The following is a 22,648-nucleotide window of genomic DNA, read 5'->3' as shown; positions in this document are numbered from 1 at the left end:
CCAAGGGCCAAAATAAGAGATTCCCTCATAATGATGAAAGAGTCCATTCAAAGTACTCCAATAGAATTTGTCAACCCTACCCATCTTCCATTGTATGGACAGTTATTAACCAACACCGAGATTTTAAGATAAAGCTGTTACTGCTAAGATATGATTTCCCCAGGACTCAAACTAAAAGATCAGAATTTGAAGAACAAAAACACATCTTTATATTTCAGAGCCTGGTAAGAAAAAGTCCTCAAAAGTAATGTTATAGCATGTTATTTAAAAGGTACCCAAAGTCATTTGGCTTAGTTAAGACTGAAATAAGTATGTCTGTTCATAGAGTAAAATGACAATCTGAATAAAAGACTGTAGCAAGTTCAGAGAAGGGTCTACTAAAGATAATCTTTGAGTGTGTGTGTGTACTGAAGGTGAGAGCAACTTAGAATTTAAATCTACAAGTTTTAACAGAAATAATATAATTTTAACTACAGATAACAAAAATAATTGGTAGGAAAAGAAGCTGAAGATTTCATTATGAAAGGAAAGTTAAACAAAGAATCTGAAAAGAAAGGTGTGCGTGCTCAGTCACTTCAGTCCTGTCTGACTCTGCAACCCTATCGACTGTAGCCCACCAGACTCCAGGGTTCTCCAGGCAAAAAATACTGGAGCGGGTTGTCATGCCCTCCTCCATGGGACCTTCCTGACCCAGGGATTGAACCCGTGTCTCCCCCACTGCAGGCAGAGTCTTTACCGCTGAGCCACTGGGGAAATCCATGAAAAGAGTAGTAGCATCTGTAACATTTCTAGGCACAAAGAAACAATAAAGAAGGGAGAATTGGCAGGAGTTAATACGTGAACCGTGAACTTCCTGATGTTCAAGCTGGTTTTAGAAAAGGCAGAGGAACCAGAGATCAAATTGCCAACATCCACTGGATCATGGAAAAAGCAAGAGAGTTCCAGAAAAACATCTATTTCTGCTTTATTGACTATGCCAAAGCCTTTGACTGTGTGGATCACAATAAACTGTGGAAAATTCTGAAAGAGATGGGAATACCAGACCACCTGACCTGCCTCTTGAGAAATCTGTATGCAGGTCAGGAAGCAACAGTTAGAACTGGACATGGAACAACAGACTGGTTCCAAATAGGAAAAGGAGTATGTCAAGGCTGTATATTGTCACCCTGCTTATTTAACTTCTATGCAGAGTACATCATGAGAAACGCTGGGCTGGAAGAAACACAAGCCGGAATCAAGATTGCCGGGAGAAATATCAATAACCTCAGATATGCAGATGACACCACCCTTATGGCAGAAAGTGAAGAGGAACTCAAAAGCCTCTTGATGAAAGTGAAAGTGGGAGAGTGAAAAAGTTGGCTTAAAGCTCAACATTTGGAAAACGAAGATCATGGCATCCGGTCCCATCACTTCATGGCAAACAGATGGGGAAACAATGGAAACAGTGTCAGACTTTATTTTTCTGGGCTCCAAAATCACTACAGATGGTGACTGCAGCCATGAAATTAAAAGACGCTTACTCCTTGGAAGGAAAGTTATGACCAACCTAGATAGCATATTCAAAAGCAGAGATATTACTTTGCCAACAAAGGTCCGGCTAGTCAAGGCTATGGTTTTTCCTGTGGTCATGTATGGATGTGAGAGTTGGACTGTAAAGAAGGCTGAGTGACTAAGAATTGATGCTTTTGACCTATGGTGTTGGAGAAGACTCTTGAGAGTCCCTTGGACTTCAAGGAGATCCAACCAGTCCATTCTGAAGGAGATCAGCCCTGGGATTTCTTTGGAAGGAATGATGCTAAAGCTGAAACTCCAGTACCTTGGCCACCTCATGCAAAGAGTTGACTCATTGGAAAAGACTCTGATGCTGGGAGGGATTGGGGTCAGGAGGAGAAGGGGACGACAGAGGATGAGATAGCTGGATGGCATCACTGACTCAATGGACGTGAGTCTGAGTGAACTCCGGGAGTTGGTGATGGACAGGGAGGCCTGGTGTGCTGTGATTCATGGGGTCGCAAAGAGTCGGACACGACTGAGCGACTGAACTGAACTGACCAAGTGATATGTCTCAGAATGAGCAAGAACTTAAATAGACAACACAGGTCATGACCTATTCTTTCCTACTTAAGTAGGAACACATGAGTAACACTGAATTAAAATTTGAATAGTAAGTCAAGAGGAAGTTGGTAACTGGATAATGTGCTCCTGGCACAACAGAAGATAATTAACCTACATCAATCTATCAGTCAATAGGCAGAATAAGTTTTATGGTACAGAGTTGGGAATGGAAAATATTATCATATTCTAGAAAGATCTTGACATGGGGCTTAAAGTCTAATAACGTCTTTTATATTTATACAGTGCTGAAATAAAATAATGACAAATGTATGCTAAAGGAAGAAATCTGGAGTTCTATCTTCTTCATCTGAAGAAGTCAGATGAAGTCAGCTGGAAGGAAATAACATGAGAAAATGAAAGAGAATATAACAGGAAAGAGTTTTTTATTAAGGAAGAGAAGAAAGTATGAGGTAAAGGAAAGGTAAAGAATGGAAAGTCTTTCCACCAGAATAGGGGGAAATAACCATTTAAAAAGACGAGAAAAAAGGAAGCAGCTAAGCAGACAGACTTAGGGCATGAATAAAAGATAGAAGGGAAAGTGTTCTGATGGAGAATTAGCCACTTAAGGGGAGATGGCTTGATAAATTACAACTTAACTCTACACCCTTAAAGCCCCAATTGTTTAACTAAAAAATCCTTTCAGAAACTAAAATCGGTTCTCATTAGAAAAAGTATTCCTCAATTTATGTGCATGTGTTTTTTGTGCCCCCACTTCTCCACTCCTAAATCCACCTTTTAAATAAGTCAACAGAAGAAATCAGTGCTGGTGAATGTTTTATTATCTTGCTAACCAAAGATCAAAATCAGATCTAAAAATAAGGCAAGATACTATCTTGTATACCAACTTGAGGAAATCACAAAATCGTAACTCTTGTGGCACAGGAGATAAATTGTTCACCACAGAGAATACAGATTTTTCCAAAGATGAGGTTTTGTTTTGTACGTGTGTGTTAAATGTTCCTCAGGTATATCTCTGACAGGGCTGCAACTAATTCTTAGGACCATATCTTAAAGGAAGAGTCAGTAAATTTTTTCTGCAAAGAGCTAGACAATAAATATTTTTGGCTCTGTGGACCCTAAGGTGTCTGAAGAAACTTCGCAATTCTGCCAATGGACTGTAAAATAGACAATATGTAAGTAAATAAGTATGGTCTGTTCAAACAAAACTTTATTTATGGATAAATAAATTGTATTTGAATTTCATTTAATTTTTTCACATCAAAACATGTCTTGATTTTTTCCCCCAACCATTTGAAAACGTAGAAACAATTCGCAGCTTGAGGTCCATATAAAAAGATGCAGCAGGCCAGACGTGGTCCATGGGCTACAGTTTGCTCTCTCTTATCTTAAAAAATGATAAACTTCACAAAATTATTTTTATACTACTGCACACTAATTCAATGCCTTAGGGCTTTTTTAATTCCTAAGAAACAAGATGCCCTAAATCACATGAACATCACCAGAAATATACTGTTAGGAACTGACTAAAGTAACTTGTAACTTTTCACGGAAGATAAGGAGAGGTGCTCTAAGAAGAGGTTTGATGTCAAATGCAGATTTTCCAATTATTTGTTCCTGATATATTTCAAGATAAACTGAAAGGCAAGAAAATATGGGTGAGAAGGGGGTTAGTATGGAGATACTTCTGCCGTAACAGAAAAATCTGTTAAGCCATCTAGCCATTTGCTAAAAATAAGAGAAAAACATTAGTTCTGGTTCACATACATGTGTGGCCAAGATGTTTCTGATATAAGACAATCTGCAATACATTCTGAAGCCCATCAAGTGTCTATAATCAAAATGTATTTCTTAAACTACAGGAAGCTGAGAAATAGCTCCCAACATTCATGCCAGCCATGCCATGGCATGCCATACCATTTTCTTCTAATTAATTTCCTACCTTGCATGTTCCTGAACCCCCACAATCTCCACTTCACTATCTGAAGAGGCAATATTAATTTCTTCATTGAGTGGTGCATTGCCAGCAGATGTTTTCTCACTTGCTAGGAATCCTGGATCCAAATGACCTGAGAGAGAAAGGGGAGAAAAAACTAAGCACTATATTTTGATTCCTTAAGAGCAGCAGAAACATCGCACTGATGGATTTCTCCTCTCAGTTTAATCACTGAAACAGAGTACCCTTATAAAAGCTTGCCTCCATGAAACTGTTACCACGTCAAATTAAAAAAACTAAACAATACATACTGATTGTTAAAAGAATGTTCAAACAACAGAAGTACATAAAAGTAAGAACTCCAATTCTCTTGCTTTCTACTGCCATTCCTTAGGAGAAAAAATTCTAGAGTATTCTGACAAGTTTGTGTATATAAATGCAGGTATATATAAACTGCAATAATACTCTATTTTGTGATGCTTTTTGCATTAAATTCTACTCTGCTTTTAAATGACCTGCAGGTAGGTTTGTCTCCACTCAGGTCAAAGGGGTTCTCTACTGCTTATCATTTTAATATAACAAAATTCTAAACCAAACAAGCTCAAAGGCACAAATGGAGTAAAGAAAAGAATTATTAGTATCATAGTTACATTGGGAAACCTTACAAAAGATTTAATAATTTTCTCTCAATTTTAAACAATTTTAACAATTTTTTCTCCAGGAATCCAGATTTGACAAAATCAAGCCCAAGGGAATTCCCTGGCAGTCCAGTGGTTAAGACTCTGCACTATCACTGATGAGGGTGCAGGGGGAGGGGTGAGGGGGGACCTGAACCCAAAACAGCATCTAAAGGGGAAGACTAGAAGCAAATAGTAATTTTTGCCCTGAGAAACTGAAATATATAACCTGTACGTTGTTGACACTCCTCATTAGACAGAAAGCACCACACAGTGCTTCACCCTGGAAAGCACTGGAGCCTATAAGGACTTTCTCACAAAGATCTTCACAAAGCATCTATTCCATGGTGCAATAAAACACATTTTCCAACACTAAACATGAGTTTAATAAACTGACTCTCAATACAGGTTAATGGCATAGCACCAAAGTACACAGCTGTGTAAACAATTCTAAAAAGAGTTAAAATTCAGAGGGATTCCTCAGCGCTCCTCTGGTTAGACAGGATTTCGCGCTTCCAATGCAGGGGTTACAGGTTCAATACCTAGTTGGGAGAACTAAGATCCTGCATGTCACAGCCAAAAAAAAAAAAAAAAAACAGAGACAAAGAGTTAAAAACCTATTTATTCAGCTCTTGAATGTTCTGACTTAGAAGGATGAATTTCAGAATGTCTAAGAGTAAACATGGAATAAACAGAGTTGCAACAGGTATAAATTTTCATTTACTCTTTAAAGATGTATTTTTATTTAAATATATTGTCATCTGATACAAAATTATTTCTCCCTATTTAAAAAAAAAATTCCAACAACTGGTGTTATTATTCAGTCACTAAGTCATGTCTGACTCTTTGAGATTCCATGGACTGCAGCACACCAGGCTCCTTTGTCCTTCACTATCTCCCAGAGTTTGCTCGAATTCATGTCCACTGGGTTGATGATGCTGTCTAATCATCTCATCTGCTGCTGCCCCCTTCTGCTTTTGCTTTCAATCTTTCCCACCATCAGGGTCTTTTCCAGTGAGTTGCCTCTGTGCATCAGATGGCCAAAGAACTGGAGCATCAGCATCAGTCCTTCCAATGAATATTCAGAGTTGATTTCCTTTAGGACTGACTCAACGCCTTGCAGTTCAAGGGACTCTCAAGTCTTCTCCAGCACCGTATTTCGAAAGCATCAATTCTCCGGTGCTCAGCCTTCCTTGTGGTCCAACTCTCACATCCATACACGACTACTGGAAAAACCACAGCTTTGACTAGACAGACCTTTGTTGGCAAAGTAATGTCTCTGCTTTTTAACATGCTGTCTAGGTTCGTCATAGTTTCCTTCCAAGGAGCAAGTAGCTTTAAACTTCACAGCTGCAGTCACTGAACAGTGACTCTGGAGCCCAAGAAAATAAAATTTGTCACTAGGTCCACTTTTTCCCTTTCTATTTGCCATGAAGTGATGGGACTGGATGCCATGATCTTAGCCTTTTTTTCTTTTTTTTTCATGTTGAGTTTTTGGCTAGTTTTTTCACTCTCCTCTTTCACCCTCATCAAGAGGATCTTTAGGTCAACTAAACCAATATAAATAAGATTTTATATATACAACTCTCTCTTCCCTTCTCACCTTACTCATATCTATGCTTCAAGGTCAAGACAAACCTTGTAGTTTCACACTCCTGCAAACTTGTAGTGTAATCCTTTTTGAAAATTTTGGATAGTCCCACAAGCAAAAAAGACTTATAATTTATATCCTCTGACCCTATAATCCCACCTCTGAGAATTTAGCCTTATAGAATACACTTTAAATAAGCAGAGTCATGATGTCAAATGATACTCACCAGATTGCTATGTAGAAACTTGGGGAAAATATATGTATAACACCCAGAGAGTTACATATAACACTAAAAATATGTATGTGCTGGTTAAAAGCTATGAAAAGTAAAGGAATTTGAATGTGATTGTGGGTCTTTTTTACAATTCTTTAATATTATTTTTACCTTTTTTTCTTCAATTGAAACTGATGCATAAATGAGAAAACAGAAGATTCAAGTCTTCTAGATACAACCAGTGACTGAAATTGTATTACAGTCTGCACAGGCTTGTCAGTGGGCTTCCCAGGTGGTGCTAGTGGTAAGGAACCCGCCCTGCAAGTGCAGGAGATGGAAGAGACAGAGGTTTGATCCTTGGATCAGAAAGATCCCCTGGAAAAGGAAATTGCACCCCACTCTAGTGTTTTTGCTGGGAGAATTCCATGGACAGAGGAGCCTGACAGGCTACAATCCATGGGGTTTGCAAAGAGTTGGACACAACTGAGTGTCTGAACACACAGCACACAGGCTTGTTAATCCTATCTATATTAAAGAACAGATAGGATTGTGTGTGGTATCAGCAGTGATGTTGAAGTCTACAAGCATACAGAGGTGACATCCACCAGACAAACCCAGTTTTGTTAAATCTAGGGTGGTTGCTTAAGTGGAATTTGGTTAAGCCTGGATTTGGTAAACCGATATTCTTGCTCTGACCCCACTACTTTGTTTGTGGCAAAGTCTTTTGTCTCATTTCTACTTCAATGCTGTAGTCAGACTGCTGTCATGCACATAGTTCCAACTGCACTGCTCGGGAGAAATACAAATTGACAGTCTCCCTTTTCTCTAAAACTTCAGCTTTTCCACAGTCAATATTTCAAGTAGACTTGCTGTGCGCAGCTCTAACAGTATACTTCATCTATTTATTTCTAAAGTAAACATTTATTTATGACATGATATGGCACCCCACTCCAGTACTCTTGCCTGGAAAATCCGATGGACGGAGGAGCCTGGTGGGCTGCAGTCCATGGGGTCTCGAAGAGTCGGACACAACTGAGCGACTTCACTTTCACTTTTCACTTTCATGCACTGGAGAAGGAAATGGCAACGCACTCCAGTGTTCGTGCCTGGAGAATCCCAGGGACGGGGGAGCCTGGTGGGCTGCCGTCTATGGGGTCGCACAGAGTTGGACACGACTGAAGCGACTTAGCAGCAGCATGCACTGTGTTTGGGCTTCCCAGGTGGCTCAGTGGTTAAGAATCTGCTAGCCAAGCAGAAGACATGGGTTCAATCCCTGGGTCAGGAAGATCCCTGGAGATGGAAATGCCAACCCACACCAGTATTATTGCTTGGAAAATCCCATGAACAGAGAAGCCTGGTGGGCTACCGTCCACACGGTCACAAAAGAGCTGGACACGACTAAGCGAATGAACAACAACAAATGCACTGCGCTCAGTGCTAGGACTGCTCCAGGGAACGAATGAGGGAGGCACAGTTTACACCCTCAGCAAGCTTACAATATAGTCAAGGATATAATTGAGGATAATCAAGGATATACAAAAACCAGTCCGCTGGTATTATGGTTTGAAAACTAGTCGGAGAGGGAGGCAAAGAATGCCCTGCATGCACAGAGAAAAGGACCATTCCTAGACTGGAGAACAATCAAGGACACTGAGCCCGCAGGGAAGAGCAGGCCCAGGTGAAGGAAAGCAGCACAAGGAACACTCTGTAGCCCTTCAGGGCAGAAAATCACCCTTTAGGGTGAGATCTGGGGTAATGGTAGTTAAAAAAAAAAAGTAATGAGAAATGAGCTGGTAAAGTCAGCAGAGGTCAGATCATGGGTAAGGAGTCTTGACTTGACCTTGAAAAGTAGGAAACCAATGAAGGATTTCAGCAGAGGAGTGACATGATCGGATTTTGAATTTAAAATTTTTTCAAGTATGGAAACAGAACCAGTAGCGGGACAAGAAATATTAGAGGCAAGGAAACCAGTTAGACTGCTACAGTTTCCGGGGCGAGAAATGGCTATGGCTGAACCAGGAAACGGAGAAGGCAAAGGCACCCCACTCCAGTACTCTTGCCTGGAAAATCCCATGGATGGAGGAGCCTGGTAGGCTGCAGTCCATGGGGTCGCTAAGAGTCGGAGACGACTGAGCAACTTCACTTTCACCTTTCACTTTCATGCATTGGAGAAGGAAATGGCAACCCACTCCAGTGTTCTTGCCTGGAGAACCCCAGGGACGGGGGAGCCTGGTGGGCTGCCGTCTATGGGGTCGCACAGAGTCGGACATGACTGAAGTGACTTAGCAGCAGCAGCAGCAGAACCAGGAAAGAAACAAAAGGAGGAACAGTCTGTATTTCTGTAAGAACAAACAGTGAGTAATCTTGGAAATTAGGCAAAGGAAAAACTGATGCCAAGGTTTCTGATGTAGGTAACTGGTGGCATTCAGTGCACCAACGGACATGTTGAGGGCGGCTGCTTAGAGCATGATGATGATATGCTTCTGAGATGCTGAAAACAGGCAGTTGAAGTTACTACTGTTCTAAAGCTCAGGTCATCAGTCTAGAGAGGAAATAATAGGTAAGTCCTCCCAATAGCGGAGAAGATAAAGTTCATCCAGAGGAATGAAGGGGGCCTAAAACAGAACCCTGACAAAAACCAATAATTAAGGGATGGGCACAGGAAGAGGTGCTCACCAAGGTCAACCAAGAGACAGAAAACCTGAAGATACGAAGCCAGGGCACCATAAAGAGAGCATTTCTCAGAAGTGCCTACAATGCCCAACAGAGAGACACAATAAGAGGAGGGACTAAGTATAGCCCAATAGAACAGGTGATAAGATGACCATACACAACCCTGGCCAGGGGAACCTCAGAGGAATGATGGGACTGAAGCTATTGCAGCAAAGCAAGCTGGAGAAGAACAGAAGGGGAGAAGGAGCAGACACATTTGAAGACATCTGGCTGTGGAGGAAACGGCAATAGATGGCACCAAGAGGAACACGGGTTTGCAGGAGGGGGATGTGTACGTGTATACAGTTATTTTTACCAGCCATATCTAGAAAAAAGGCAGAGAGCAAACAGTTTTGATGGCAGAAAGCTGAGGTGATCTTGATCTGTAAAGAATGCAGAGGGCCATCTGCAGAGCACAGGTGTGAGTAGGAGAGCAAAGTCAGTTTAGAGTAGGTTTAGAAAAGTGAGCCAGCCACTGTGAAGAAAGAATGATGCCTAAGGAAAGGAGAGCCAAGGTGAGGCTGCAAATCAGGAAGTTAATACGACCCTCAACTTTTCATCTATCTGACTTTCTCCAGCATGGATAAAGGCTCTAAAGTATGCATCCAGGGATCAGACTTGGCCAGCTGAGTACAAGAAAGTCAACTATATAAGGAGCTGAGGATATCAGCAAAGGAGAGTTGGGCTGAACAAACTAGACAGAGAAAGAAAGATGCAACTAGGGGGAGCTGAAAAAGGACTGTGTGATGGGTCTGATAAGGTAGAGGAATAGCGTAGCAGGAAGGAGCAGTGTAAGTATAGCTAAGCAAAAGGAGAAAGCATTAGGAGGAGGTAAGAGGGAAACCAATGGTTATGAGAAGTAAAATGTACTTCTACCCTCCTGCCCACTCACAAAATTCAACCGTCTGGGGCCGCCCATCTGACTGTCTTGTCCCCTGTGTGCATGTGTGGTGAGTGGCTTCAGTTGTGTCCGACTCTGCGACTCTATGGACTGCAGCCCGTCAGGCTCCTCTGTCCATGGGTTCTCCAGCCAAGAAAACTGGAGTGGGTCGCTATGCCCTCCTCCAGTCTTGTCCCCTGCTGCTGCTGCTGCTAAGTCACTTTGGTCTTGTCTGACTCTGTGCGACCCCATAGGCGGCAGCCTACCAGGCTCCTCCATCCCTGGGATTCTCCAGGCAAGAGTACAGGAGTGGGTTGCCATTTCCTTCTCCAATGCATGAAAATGAAAAGTGGAAGTGAAGTCGCTCAGTCGTGTCCGACTGCTAACGACCCCATGGACTGTAGCCCACCAGGCTCCTCCGTCCATGGGATTTTCCAGGCAAGAGTACTGGAGTGGGTTGCCATTGCCTTCTCCGGTCTTGTCCCCTACTCAACTGTTATTCTCCTTTGCTCTAGCCACCTACCACTCACCTTCCTACAAGTTTTCCACTGCCCTATGGAATGCCAGCTCTATGGAAAAAGGCACTGAACTTTCTCTTTGCCTCCTTGTGGAAACATGACTTTCTTGAAAATGCTGCCTCCCCTGCAGGCCTATGATTCTGACACCTCAATGCACCCATGTTCTTTATTGCTTGGTCCAAAAGTCAGTTTAAGACAAAACAGGGCCAGAGGGTGCGGTGGGGTTGGTGGGAGGATACAAACAAATTTCCTGGTGAGCGTTAACAACTCTGAACTAATGATGTGAGTATTCTGCCACATTTCCTCTCAGAGCCTTTAAATAAAATGTGCCACACACCAAGTCTGTGGGGCGCCATGCTCTACAAGAGACCCCATGGCATTCTCCAGTAAGTCAGGAATGCATCCACTCCTCTATTTCAGAGCCAGAACAATCAGTCCTTTTCTCTCAACGTTACCCTCTTCAGAAAGTCGCACATTCCTCTGGAAGCTCTTGCGCAGAGGTGAACACTCTCTGGCCTTTGGGTCACACCTACATGGCCCCAACCAATGCCCCTAGACCTCAAAGGAATCCAACAGCAGAGCAGGGCCTAAATCACACACAAGTGAGTCAAAGATGCACGAGGTTCTTCAAATACTGTCGGTCGTAGTAATCTCTTCCTATTCTAGAATAAGCTCTGCACAAAAAGCGTAAATATCACAATTACCATGTATTTGACTGAAAATAAAGCAGAAGATGTATATTTAGTTATTGTGGCAGCTGGCTGTCTCTGTGTAGTTCTTTGTTTGTGTAGCTTTTTGAAAAGATAACTTCTTTCATTTCATGAGAAAACTAATTCTAAATTTCTGTCCTCCTACTACAGACCTTTTCAACACATAAATAAGTCAGAAAGTAGACCACGAAAGGCAGTAACTAAATTATCAGGGCAAATATTTTCTTTTTAAATCAGCTATCTAATGAGAACTAGTCGTAAGCCTATTTGCAGTATATAAAATTATTACATAGTGGTGACAGTGGAATGTTAAGTATAAAAAAGGTTACTATCTTAAGTACTCATAGAGTTTTAAAAGAAGCAAATCATTACCTTGTGTTGAGCTTTTTCAACAAAAGTATTAAAAACAACTTTAAAAAGTGGTAGAAAAGGAGATTAGAAACCTAAAATCTTACAGTCCACATGTAGCAGCTAAACAACATCTCCTTCACAAGACTCGATACAATGATTTTAAAGTGCTAACAACAGAAACATGGTCATTCTGGTCTGATTATTAAAAGCCCTACTCTAAGAACAGGAAACCCAAGATTTTTTTTCTCTTCACTACAACTAAGCTTGTACTATGGACAAATCAAGATTACCAGCCCAATTTCAAGGATGGAGAGAATGTTCATAATCCACCTTCTTAAAAAGAAGGCTGATGGAAAAAATGAGATTTGTTTAGAATTTTTAATTTCCAAGGCAGGGGGACCTCTAAATTAGTTTAGTGTAATGATTATACCAAGAGTACTTCAGACTTCAGCCTCTCTTGGCCTCATCTACATTTACAGTGAATGAGCCTTCAACTCTTTCCAATGAACATTGAGAGTTACCTCCTTTACAATTGACTGCTTTGATCTCCTTGCAATCCAAGGGACTCCAGCACCACAGTTCAAAAGCATCAATTCTTCAGCACTCAGCTTTCTTTATGGTCCAACTCTCACATCTGTACATGACTACTAGAAAAACTATAGCTCTGACTACACAGACCTTTGTTAGCAAAGTGATGTTTCTGCTTTTTAATATGCTGTCTAGGTCTATCACAGCTTTTCTTCCAAGGTAAACAAATGTCTTAATTTCATGGCTGCAGTCACCATCCACAGTGATTCCGGAGCCCAAGAAAATAAAGTCTGTCACTGTTTCCACTTTTTCCCCATCTATTTGCCATAATGTGATGGGATCAGATGCCATGATCTTAGTTTTTTAAATGTTGAGTTTTAAGCCAGCTTTTTTACTCTTCTCTTTCACCCTCATCAAAAGGCTCTTTAGTTCCTCTTTGCTTTCTGCTGTTTGGGTGGTATCATCTGCATATATGAGGTTATTAGTATTTCTCCCAGAAATCTTGATTCCAGCTTATGCTTCATCCAGCCCAGCATTTCGCATGATGTACTCTGCATAGAGGTTAAATTCTCAGGGTGACAATAATACAGCCTTGGCGTACTCCTTTCCCAATTTGAGAACAGTCGGTTGTTCCATGTCTAGTTCTAACTGTTGCTTCTTGACCTGCACACAGGTTTCTCAGGAGGCAGGTAAGGTGGTCTGGTATTCCAATGTCTTTAAGAATTTTCACGTTAATAACCTTTGAGGGTAGATACTAGTTTTATCTCAGTTTTGACAAGGAAAACTGAGGCTTTGCATAACTTACGTGAGGTCACACAGTCCATAAGAGGCTGCTTGTTCAAAATCCAGCTGTTTGCTCACAGGAGGCTGCCACCCACTACACTATTTAATTCTAGCATCAATGAGAAAAAGTAAACCTATGGCAAGAGCTGAAAAGGAAATTTTAGGTCTTTTCTTGATCAGTGGCTTTCCTAATTTCAACTCTTTTGCCTTGGTTGAAACTAAAACTAAACAGTAAAAACCATTTTGCATACTAGAACATCTGCTGCTGCTGCTGCTAAGTCGCTTCAGTCGTGTCCGACTCTGTGCGACCCCAGAGACACCAGCCCACCAGGCTCCCCCATCCCTGGGATTCTCCAGGCAAGAACACTGGAATGGGTTGCCATTTCCTTCTCTGATGCATGAAAGTGAAAAGTGAAAGTGAAGTCGCTCAGTCGTGTCTGACTCCCAGAGACCCCATGGACTGCAGCCTACCAGGCTCCTCCATCCATGGGATTTGCCAGGTAAGAACACCGGAGTGGGTTGCCATTAGCTTCTCCACTAGAACATCTAGTTGCTTAGAAAAAGAGACATGCTACAAGCCACTTAATGATTACTTATGTGATTCTAAATGGAGGGCTGTAGACCTGGTCTGAAATGTTGCTATTAATTAGACACTGAGTATCCATCCTAAGCGGCTGGCTCAGATGGTAAAGAATCTGCCTGCAATGTGGGAGACACAGTTCAATCACCGGGTGGGGTAGATGCCCTGGAAAAGAAAATGGCAATCCACTCCAGTATTCTTGCCTGAAGAGCCCCATGGACAGAGGAACCTGGCAGGCTAACAGTCCACGGGGTCACAAAGAGTCAGACATGACTGAGCAACCAATGCAGTGTACAGTGTACAGAGACACTCAACAGTCTAACTCAGTGACTGGCTTTTATTTTATTGGGAGGGAGAGAAGGAAGACTATGATTAACCACTACATTTATCTTAAACTCCAAACACAAGAAAGATGATCTAATTGATACTAACAGTCCAAATCTCAAAACTATAAACTGGCAATGAAGCATAAATTCTATGAACATTTTGTTATGATACATTAAGTATATTCAAATTCACAAAACAGGTTCCCACTATGACAATTACATCAAGACTAGAGGGTATTAATAAATGGTAAAGAATCCACCTGACAATGCAGGAGACGCAAGGGACTTGGGTTTAATCCCTGAGTTGGGAAGATCCCCTGGAGACAACAATGGCAACCCACTGCAGTGTTCTTGCCTAGAAAATTCCATGGACAGAGGAGCCGGGCAGGCTACACTCCACGAGGTTGCAGAGTTGGATATGACTGAGTACACACACAAATACATTACTCACATACCTGCATGTCAGATTAAAAAAAAAAAAAAAAAGACTTTGAACGATCAGTAAATGGCTTCATAAGAAAATACCATGGGGATCTGTTGAACAGTGATGTCCATGTCCTATGATACACAAAAATCTACACGATTTATGGCCCAATACATACATGTGCTTTCTTGATATATTACATCCTAGCGAAATTATCACACATGTACCAAAAGACACGTACAGGAAATGTTAATGGTAGCATCATTTCAAATAGCATCATAAATGTTCAAGAAGAGAATGGGTACGTCTACTGTCATATATGCATATGCTGGAATACTAAACAGCAGTGAAAAGTGAATGGACTACAGCAGTACTTAACAAGAACAAACTTCACAACATGTTGAACTAAAACAAAAGCAAGTGGCAAATGATTACCTTCTATGTAATACTACTTAGTATTAAAGCATGCTTGTTTACAGATACAAAGCAAATGCAGTAAAACTATGAAGGAATACACAGGAATACCAAATATTAAATATCAATTTCAAGGCAGTGCTGGAGTGGAGAGAGAAGAATAGCGGAAGGAAGTCATGCGTGTTTCCCTCATCAAATACTTCTGTCATGTTTTCTTTCTTAGAATTTAGAGCTAAGCACCAAAGGCTAAGGTGGTTTTAAAGGATCAAGCTAACAATTACCTGAACCTGAAAATGTGAAGCTTCCCCACCCCCACCAATGCTGGTGACTTTAATGATATGGTAAGACGCCCAAATGCTGCACTGTTAGGTTAATTCATATTAAACTGCTAAATTGGTTGTAGATCAGAAACTCAAATATTAACAATTCAAAAGAGTTCAACCTAATATTAAAACTCTCTATGAAAAGCAAAAAAAAAACAAACAGTAACTGTTCATATTTTTCCTAACAATTCACAATAAAGTGGTCTACATTTACCGACCAGACTGCATTTAATGTTACAATATATACACAATACATATTAATAAACACTTAAAAGACACTTGTTGGGCAAAGCAAGTGTTTATACAAATAAAAACTGAAATCCAGAGGAGAATCACCTTGTCCAAGGTAGGCAGTTAGCAGTCACAACAGAGTTAAAACTAAATCGAGGTCCTGTTCCAAAATTAGTCACAATAAATTAATCGGAAGCTCAACAAATAAAGAGAAACTTTTTTATTTAGTTCTAATTGAGGATTATGAAATGAATTAATGACAATGATCTGTAGAATTGTCTTTTACTTCCTAAGAACTTCAATATAAATAAAGTTCTAAATCATAGCCCACTGCTATTTTTGTAACACACAACTCATTTCCCATAAAAATAATAGTCTAGGTAGTTATTAAATCAATGGAATTTATAAGTTAACTAGAAAACTAAAATACCTCTATAACAATAACGAAAATACACAGTATGTAAGAAGTCTGTCTCTCAATCCCCTCTACCTCTTTTCTTAAAATTTTCTAAAAACACTAGTACTTTTAGAAAAAGGTTTAAATTAGAAAGAATGTTGGAAGAAAGAGGTTTGGGGAACATACTGAAGGAGACTTGGAGGCATTGTGCAAGGTTTTCAAAGGTAACAGCAATAGGTTTCTTAGAGAATAAAACATCACTCTTAAGAATCATCACAGAACCAAGATAAACAATGCAAGACAGGGAGAAAGATTTTCCTGAGAGACAGCAACTGAAGAGTTGGAAAAGACAAAATGAGAACTAGTGTAGAGAAATTAACAGGGACACTGCACAAGAGGCAGAACAACAGTGCGGTACTTCAGTGGACAGTCCACAGGGCGGACTGCAAGGTCACTCCCTGTTCAGAGTTAAGTGAGGGAATCCACTGGTGGTGGTTGGGTGGGGAGGGCTGGGGGGGTTTGGGGGTGGGGTGGGGAGACAGTATCAGGTCATCTGGCTGATTTTTACATATGTTAGGCATTTTTAACTCAAGATGTCTACTGAAATTTACCTATGCCTACAATTATTGTCTTAGATATTCTCATTTTTGCTTTCTTCTGATTAGTAAATACAAATGACATGCTACCCCAAATCTTTTCAGTTATAAAGGACATCCTGGATAGCCGCAATCATCTAATGTTAGATGTTTCTAGTTGGCCTGCTTTCCTAAGCAAGGAAAAGAGCTGCCAGGACACATGCATATTATACCATCAGAGAAGGAGGGGTAGGGATAGGGAGACCAACCTGCCTCCGCATTCAGCTCCTCTAGAAGCCCGCTGGTCCTCCAGGTAGCTCCTGTGTCCTGGCCTCCTACAGAATTACTGTGCTCTTGAACTACTGCAGCCGCCAATAAATTGTCCACATTTACCACTTCTGGCTCAGAGCCGGTGTCAGACATATCATAATGAGCTACAACTGGAGGTCCATCTAGGGAGGAAAAAAAATGTATACTTGTATCTAACTCATGGGGTGAAAAATACTTCTATAACTAAAAGCCCCCTAAATGCCTGTTGCCTTTATCTTATTATTCTACCTAGTCAGAAAAGCTGCACTTTATACAATCTAATTATTTTGTACATGAAATGAAAGTGAAAGAAATACTCCAGCTTACAAAGATGAGGGACACATTTGAGAAGGAGGGAAAGGGTGTTATTATGAAGAACAAAGACAAGACTATACTGAACAAAAGTTACATTCAATTCCTGTCATTCTGCTAAAGGGCAAAAGATTAAGAGAAGGGACGACTATAGAGAAGGTAAAGCTGATTTTTTAAAGGAAACACTGATGCAAACTATTAAAACTGAATTTATATATTTTTAAGAGGATCAATCTAGTTTCTTCCTCTTAGTAGCTAATACTAAAAGTCCCTAGTAGAATCGAAGAAGAAAGTCAAATATATATTTTCCTACTTCAAGAGCTCTACTTGCCCAACATCTATTTCCAGTAAAGCCCTTTTATAGTATTAGGGATGTTATGTATTTTACAACATTCTATAAAAAGATGAGTGCGTGCTCAAGTCGGGTCTGACTCTTTGTCAGGTTCCTCTGCCCATGGGATTTTACAGGCAAGAATACTGGGGTGGGTTGCCATTTCCTACTCCAGGAGGTCTTCCAGACCCAGGGATCTAACCTGAATCTCCTGTACAGCAGGCGGATTCTTTACCACTGAGCCACCTGGGAAGCCCCCAGCAAAAAGATAATACTCATAAAATCCATCTTCAGGATTTGGATGTCTTGTGAGGGATATTTCTATTGTCTTTTCCCTGAGAAAAACAACCAGCTGACACTCCAAGGAAGTGATACACAACCTTATGGGTTATTTGAGAGGAAGATATTAAAACTTTTGGAAAAATAAAGAGAGCCCTTCTACCTCCAAATCACCCTAAGCTGCTGAAAAGGGCAGCTGAGCTCTGAAGTAATTACACTGCAGTGATTCATGCTAAATAATTCAATATTCATGCTTGTAAAATAGATACATGCTTTAAAATGCTAGTGCTACCTTTTCTAATATAAAGGTAAAAAGCAAAAATCATTTTCAATCAACTATGAAGCATATCCCTTACTACTAACTGCTATTTTTGAATAAAATGCTTTTTCTCCTCCAACAGTTATTACTAAGTGCAAGCAAATCACTTAATTCCAGAAAAAAAATTTCTAATATCTAATAGATTAACGTTAAACACACCTATTTTATGAAACTCTTGACTATGAAGGAATACATATGCCAATAAATCATTAAAATAGAACACAATGAAGGACTGCTGTTTTAATACAAACATCCATTGTGTAAACTGTCACTAAACAAAACATGAAACACACTTGGGGCACTTATCTCTTAAGACTAAGTTCCCAAACCACAGGCTTATGCGGCAACACTTTAAAATAAAAAAATGACCAAACATAAAAGTAAATGAGTTATTAGGTGCCACCGTATAAGGAACAGACATGTCACAATATGAAATTCTGACGATCATGACAATTTCAGCTGACTACTTAAAAATAATTTCCAATTTCCCCAAAAGGGTACATCAAGTTCATAAAATTCAACAGTGTGGCCTTAGTATCAGCTAGTAATAGATTTTAGACCAAATAGTAAAATATTAGTTCATGTTTGTGGTTTTTCTTTTCAAAAAAGAAAAGAAAGCTGTATCATTTATGGAGTTCTCGTCAGAGTTCAAAATGATTATTATGGAATCAAGATAATGTGGGATGTCCAAATATTTGGTTGCAGAAGATATGAAGGTCAAGTACAATATTGACTATTTGACCAAATATTCTATTTTTTAAAGGGCTTTATTAAGTGTTTTGTGTTTGGGAAAAAATAAGAGACTTATTTAAAAATTTGTATCATAAATACCATTCACAACCTCTTGCCCTCATGTTCCCCCACCCCACAACCCACAACCACCAAATTGAGGCAACAGGTCAACAGTCAAGTCAAAATTGTACCCACTCCTACATGTAAACTCATGCAAAAAGTATAAGTGCAGATGTACATGCAGAGTAACATCACCTACCCATGGAAATAACTTGTCTGAAAGTCTTCATCAGTAGGACATACAAGCATAAACTTGTTATCTGGCTTCATTCTTGTATCTTCCATATTTCCAAACAGCACACCTTATAGCTTAGCTCAAATTTAGTATTCATCATAAACAAAGACAGTAATATTTTCACATTTTAATTATACTTAAAATTAAAATAAATTATCACTGTCGTTTTTCATATCTAATATATTCAAACAATGACAAGTCAGTACTATATAAACTTTAATAAAGTTAAGGAAAGGTTGTTTTTCCAATTTTGCCTTCCAACAAGAAATCACAATTAAGCATCGTGTGTCCCAAGGTCATCTCACACTATCAGCAAACCAAAATTAAGTAAGATATGTTTAAAGAACTAAGCATCAAGGCTTGGATTTTGAATCACTAAGTATGAATATTAGCTAACTGATGGGGACAATTTATGGTATTCTTTTAAAACATGATTTCTGCTACACAGCAAAATTAAGAGGTAAGATCCTTTTAAAATAAGTATCTCTTGAAGGAAAAAATAAAATCAAACCACTAAGAGGAGCTAGAAAAACCAGGAACATTAATAACAGAAGCAGCTATCTATGCTTCCAATTTGATTCTATCAATTTATTACAGGAGGGAATAAGCATGAAGCTATTTTTCTTCCTCTGACTTGATTGTTCCTCTAGGATGCTAAAACAACTGTGCTGCTACTAAGATAATTTTGACTCTTAAAAACATCAAAATAGCAACTTCAAGTAAAATTACACATGGAAACATTTCCAATTTAAAATGCAGTCACTAAGCATTCCATGTTTACAACATAAAAGGTTATCAAACTTCACATTCTCCCATTTGGTATCTGTCAACCACACATCATCAATGTATGATGAACTTTGTTTTTCTATAGTCATTAAAAGCATCTCTCTATAAAGGTAAATCTAACTCAATTATTTAATAACTATTTTGTCTGTGGTTAATCCAAGTGCTGTGTCCAATTTAAGTGTCTTGAAATTTTTGCTGATCACAAGAGAAATAAAATGTTCAGCAATCCACTGCTTCATTTAAGAACATCACCTTGGTCTATCTTGTGCTAGACAGGTCTGCATCCTCTCTCTGACCTCCAAGTTTATAAATAGGTTCTAACTTTTGAAATACCAAAATACAGGTGTGGGACTTTCCAAACGGTCCAGTGGTTAAGACTCTGCGCTTCCACTGCAGGGGGAGCAGGTTCAATCCTGGTCAGGGAACTAAGATCCAGCTTGCCAAACAGTTCGGCCAAAAAAAGAAAAATGAAACAAAACATACAGATCTATCTATTCATCACACATTCCTACTACAGTGAAGTTTACCCCTATGTGACTTTAAATCTTCTGTATTATTATCAACAGTGTTTAATTTTATGAATTAGTCTTCTTTCTGGTCAAATATGTTCTCTTCTAAATCTCATGGAAACAACTTGAATCATGAAAACAAAAAACAAAGCAAAACAAAGCCTAACATCCATCCTCTATTACATCTATCTTCCCAAATCCCTCTTTCCAAAGCTGATAACCAAAAGCACAGAACTTTAAAACTATGTAATATATAAGTTACCAGTCCCATTTTACAGATGAGAAATTTTGAGTCCTAGGGAGGTAAAACCAGCATAGTTTATGGTTGTTCTCAACGGTGAGGGAATGGGAAATATACAGGGTAAGACTGGGAGCCGTATATGAGGTGCATAGGTTTGGGGCAGCAAATACATAGGTTAAAATCCTGCCTACTTCTTCTTAACGTATGACTCCGCTTGTTCACAGGGTTACGATGAAGGTTAAAATATAACACAGAACACAACAGTTCAAATACTGGTCCACCTGCCCACCTTTCCATTATAAATTAGCACTTAACCCTACTTCTTTGTTTGCTTATGTTTGTGTAAACTCTGCTGTACACAGCCTGCATGCAAGAAGCTTTGAGAAAACATCACTGCCTGAGTTGGTCATGGATTAACCCATCTTGTTAAGTAAATGCTTTGCTGGGATTAATAAGGTCATCACATATGTGGCTTTTGTATTTTTATTTTTGTTTGAAGTGAAATGTTAGCTTAGATGTATTCATATGAAAGTGTTTTAAAGCCAGATAGAGGTCACTTTGGATCATCCCTATTTGCCATCATTCTTACCTACAAAGCCCTTCCACTAACACAAGTGTTGTCAGACTCCCAGTATGAAATCTAATCAGATCTGGGAATCAGAAATTCCTCTTGTATCCCACAGACATCTGGAAACGTCACTCCTCCTTCTCTATTGCTAAATCTTCGGCCCAAGGAAAGGTGGAGCAACAGACAAACAGCGTTTACTCATTCAATTCCCATTTCAATGACTACAGTAATATACGATAAAGGCCAGAATAAATTCCTTCTCTATGTTTTACTACAGCCAATTTCCCAAAACCCCTCATAGAAGAGGAAAGAAAAAAACTTTCCTGCTGCTGTCAAAGGACCCCACAGAAGTTCTGTCTCCCTAGTCATTAAAGGTCCTAAGATCAGTACCATTATCTACAACATCTAGAGAAAGTCACTCCAATAGTGAGATTCAAAAAAAGTTACACCTAAAAAGAAGAGTTCTCAGAAATTACCTACCCAAGCACTTTAGGAAGGAGGAGCATGTGTACGGTATTCAAGTTAGGAAAAGAAGTGTAGGGAAAATGAGGTGTGAGCCTTAAGGATTGAAAGAAAGAAGCAAACCTCAATAGTTGAAAGGGAAATCTGCAATTGGCAGAACCTACCTAATAAAAACTAGCTTTTTAGTAATACATCTAAATATTTACCAAGATGGAAAATGATTATTTGGAATAATAAAAAATAAAATACTTAAGATAATACATACGCTGTATTTTATTACTATTAATCTACATATATATGTAATATATGTACACACATACACAAAGAACCATTTATAAAACCAGTAATTTCAAAGCATCTCTTGGAAAAGATAACTATATCAACCAGAAAAGACAAAAAGTGCCATTTCTAAAATAACAACTTTAAATACCAAAAACTGGGTATTTTTCCTTTATAGTATTATAAAGCTATTTTAGTAAAAAGAAAAATAAGATAGTGCTAAATGAAAATAAAATGCAGCAATATGCACTGAAATTCTATGTCAGAAGTTAAAAAATCATTTTTAAATAAAATGAATTGATGCCTATTTTGTGTTTTTCCCATTATATCCAACTCAATTATTAAAAATTTAGATGTTCCGTTTACAAGGGAGAAATAGAGTTTTAAGGATTACATCTGTTCTTACATCATACTGACAAATGACAGGTCATTTTGCCCAGAGAAGTTACCTATAACACTGATGAATAGTTAACTTTGAAAGTATCGAAGGAAAATATTCAAGATTAAATACAGAAAACAGGACACTTGCAGAGGTCACCATCTTTCAATTTATCTTTGTATTTCAAGGACAAATCCACAATTTCTGTTTTGAGGATTCACATCAATGGAGAACAAAACTAAAACATCTACACTACTACATACAAGAAGGAAGAACACGAAAAATTGACATGACTTTCGCCACATCCTCGTGTCTATGTACCCTGCTAAGACACATCCACTCAGCTTTTTGGTTATTCCTCAAGGTAGGCTACATTTTGCTATTTTCTAAACAGTCTTCAATTTTTAACAGGATAACTCAGAAGAACATATAAAGGAGAAGAATCTTCACCTTTTATGTTAGCACTGATATTTTGTTATTTCCTTTTTCAATATACCAACTGCAAAAAGACAGAAAATTATCTGAAAAACACCATGTGAAATCTATTATTAGTGATACTACCTATAAACTAATGCCATTCATTTCATTATGGAAAAGCAGGTTT

The 22,648-nt window shown here is 39.2% G+C and overlaps 1 protein-coding gene across 6 annotated transcripts in view; it reads right to left on the bottom strand.

The window, feature by feature from the left end:
• ARK2N (arkadia (RNF111) N-terminal like PKA signaling regulator 2N) overlaps positions 1-22,648 on the bottom strand; it is an 86,083-nt gene that overhangs the window by 10,368 nt on the left and 53,067 nt on the right. For 4 of the 6 annotated variants that reach the window (XM_019986644.2, XM_070778992.1, XM_070778991.1 and 1 more), the window contains exons 3-4: positions 16,513-16,695; positions 4,016-4,142 (exon numbers count right to left, since the gene is read on the bottom strand). In XM_019986644.2, the coding sequence (XP_019842203.2) occupies positions 4,016-4,142; positions 16,513-16,695 (310 nt within the window). Of the gene's footprint in view, positions 1-3,266; positions 3,711-4,015; positions 4,143-16,512; positions 16,696-22,648 lie in introns of those variants that run through there. The other 2 variants (XM_070778993.1, XM_070778994.1) reach the window with 2 other exon arrangements.

Source organism: Bos indicus, chromosome 24, assembly GCF_029378745.1.
Source record: "Bos indicus isolate NIAB-ARS_2022 breed Sahiwal x Tharparkar chromosome 24, NIAB-ARS_B.indTharparkar_mat_pri_1.0, whole genome shotgun sequence".
NCBI lineage: Eukaryota > Metazoa > Chordata > Mammalia > Artiodactyla > Bovidae > Bos > Bos indicus.
The sequence above is the reverse complement of the archived record's forward strand: the minus strand, read 5'-3'. Positions and strand labels throughout refer to the sequence as shown.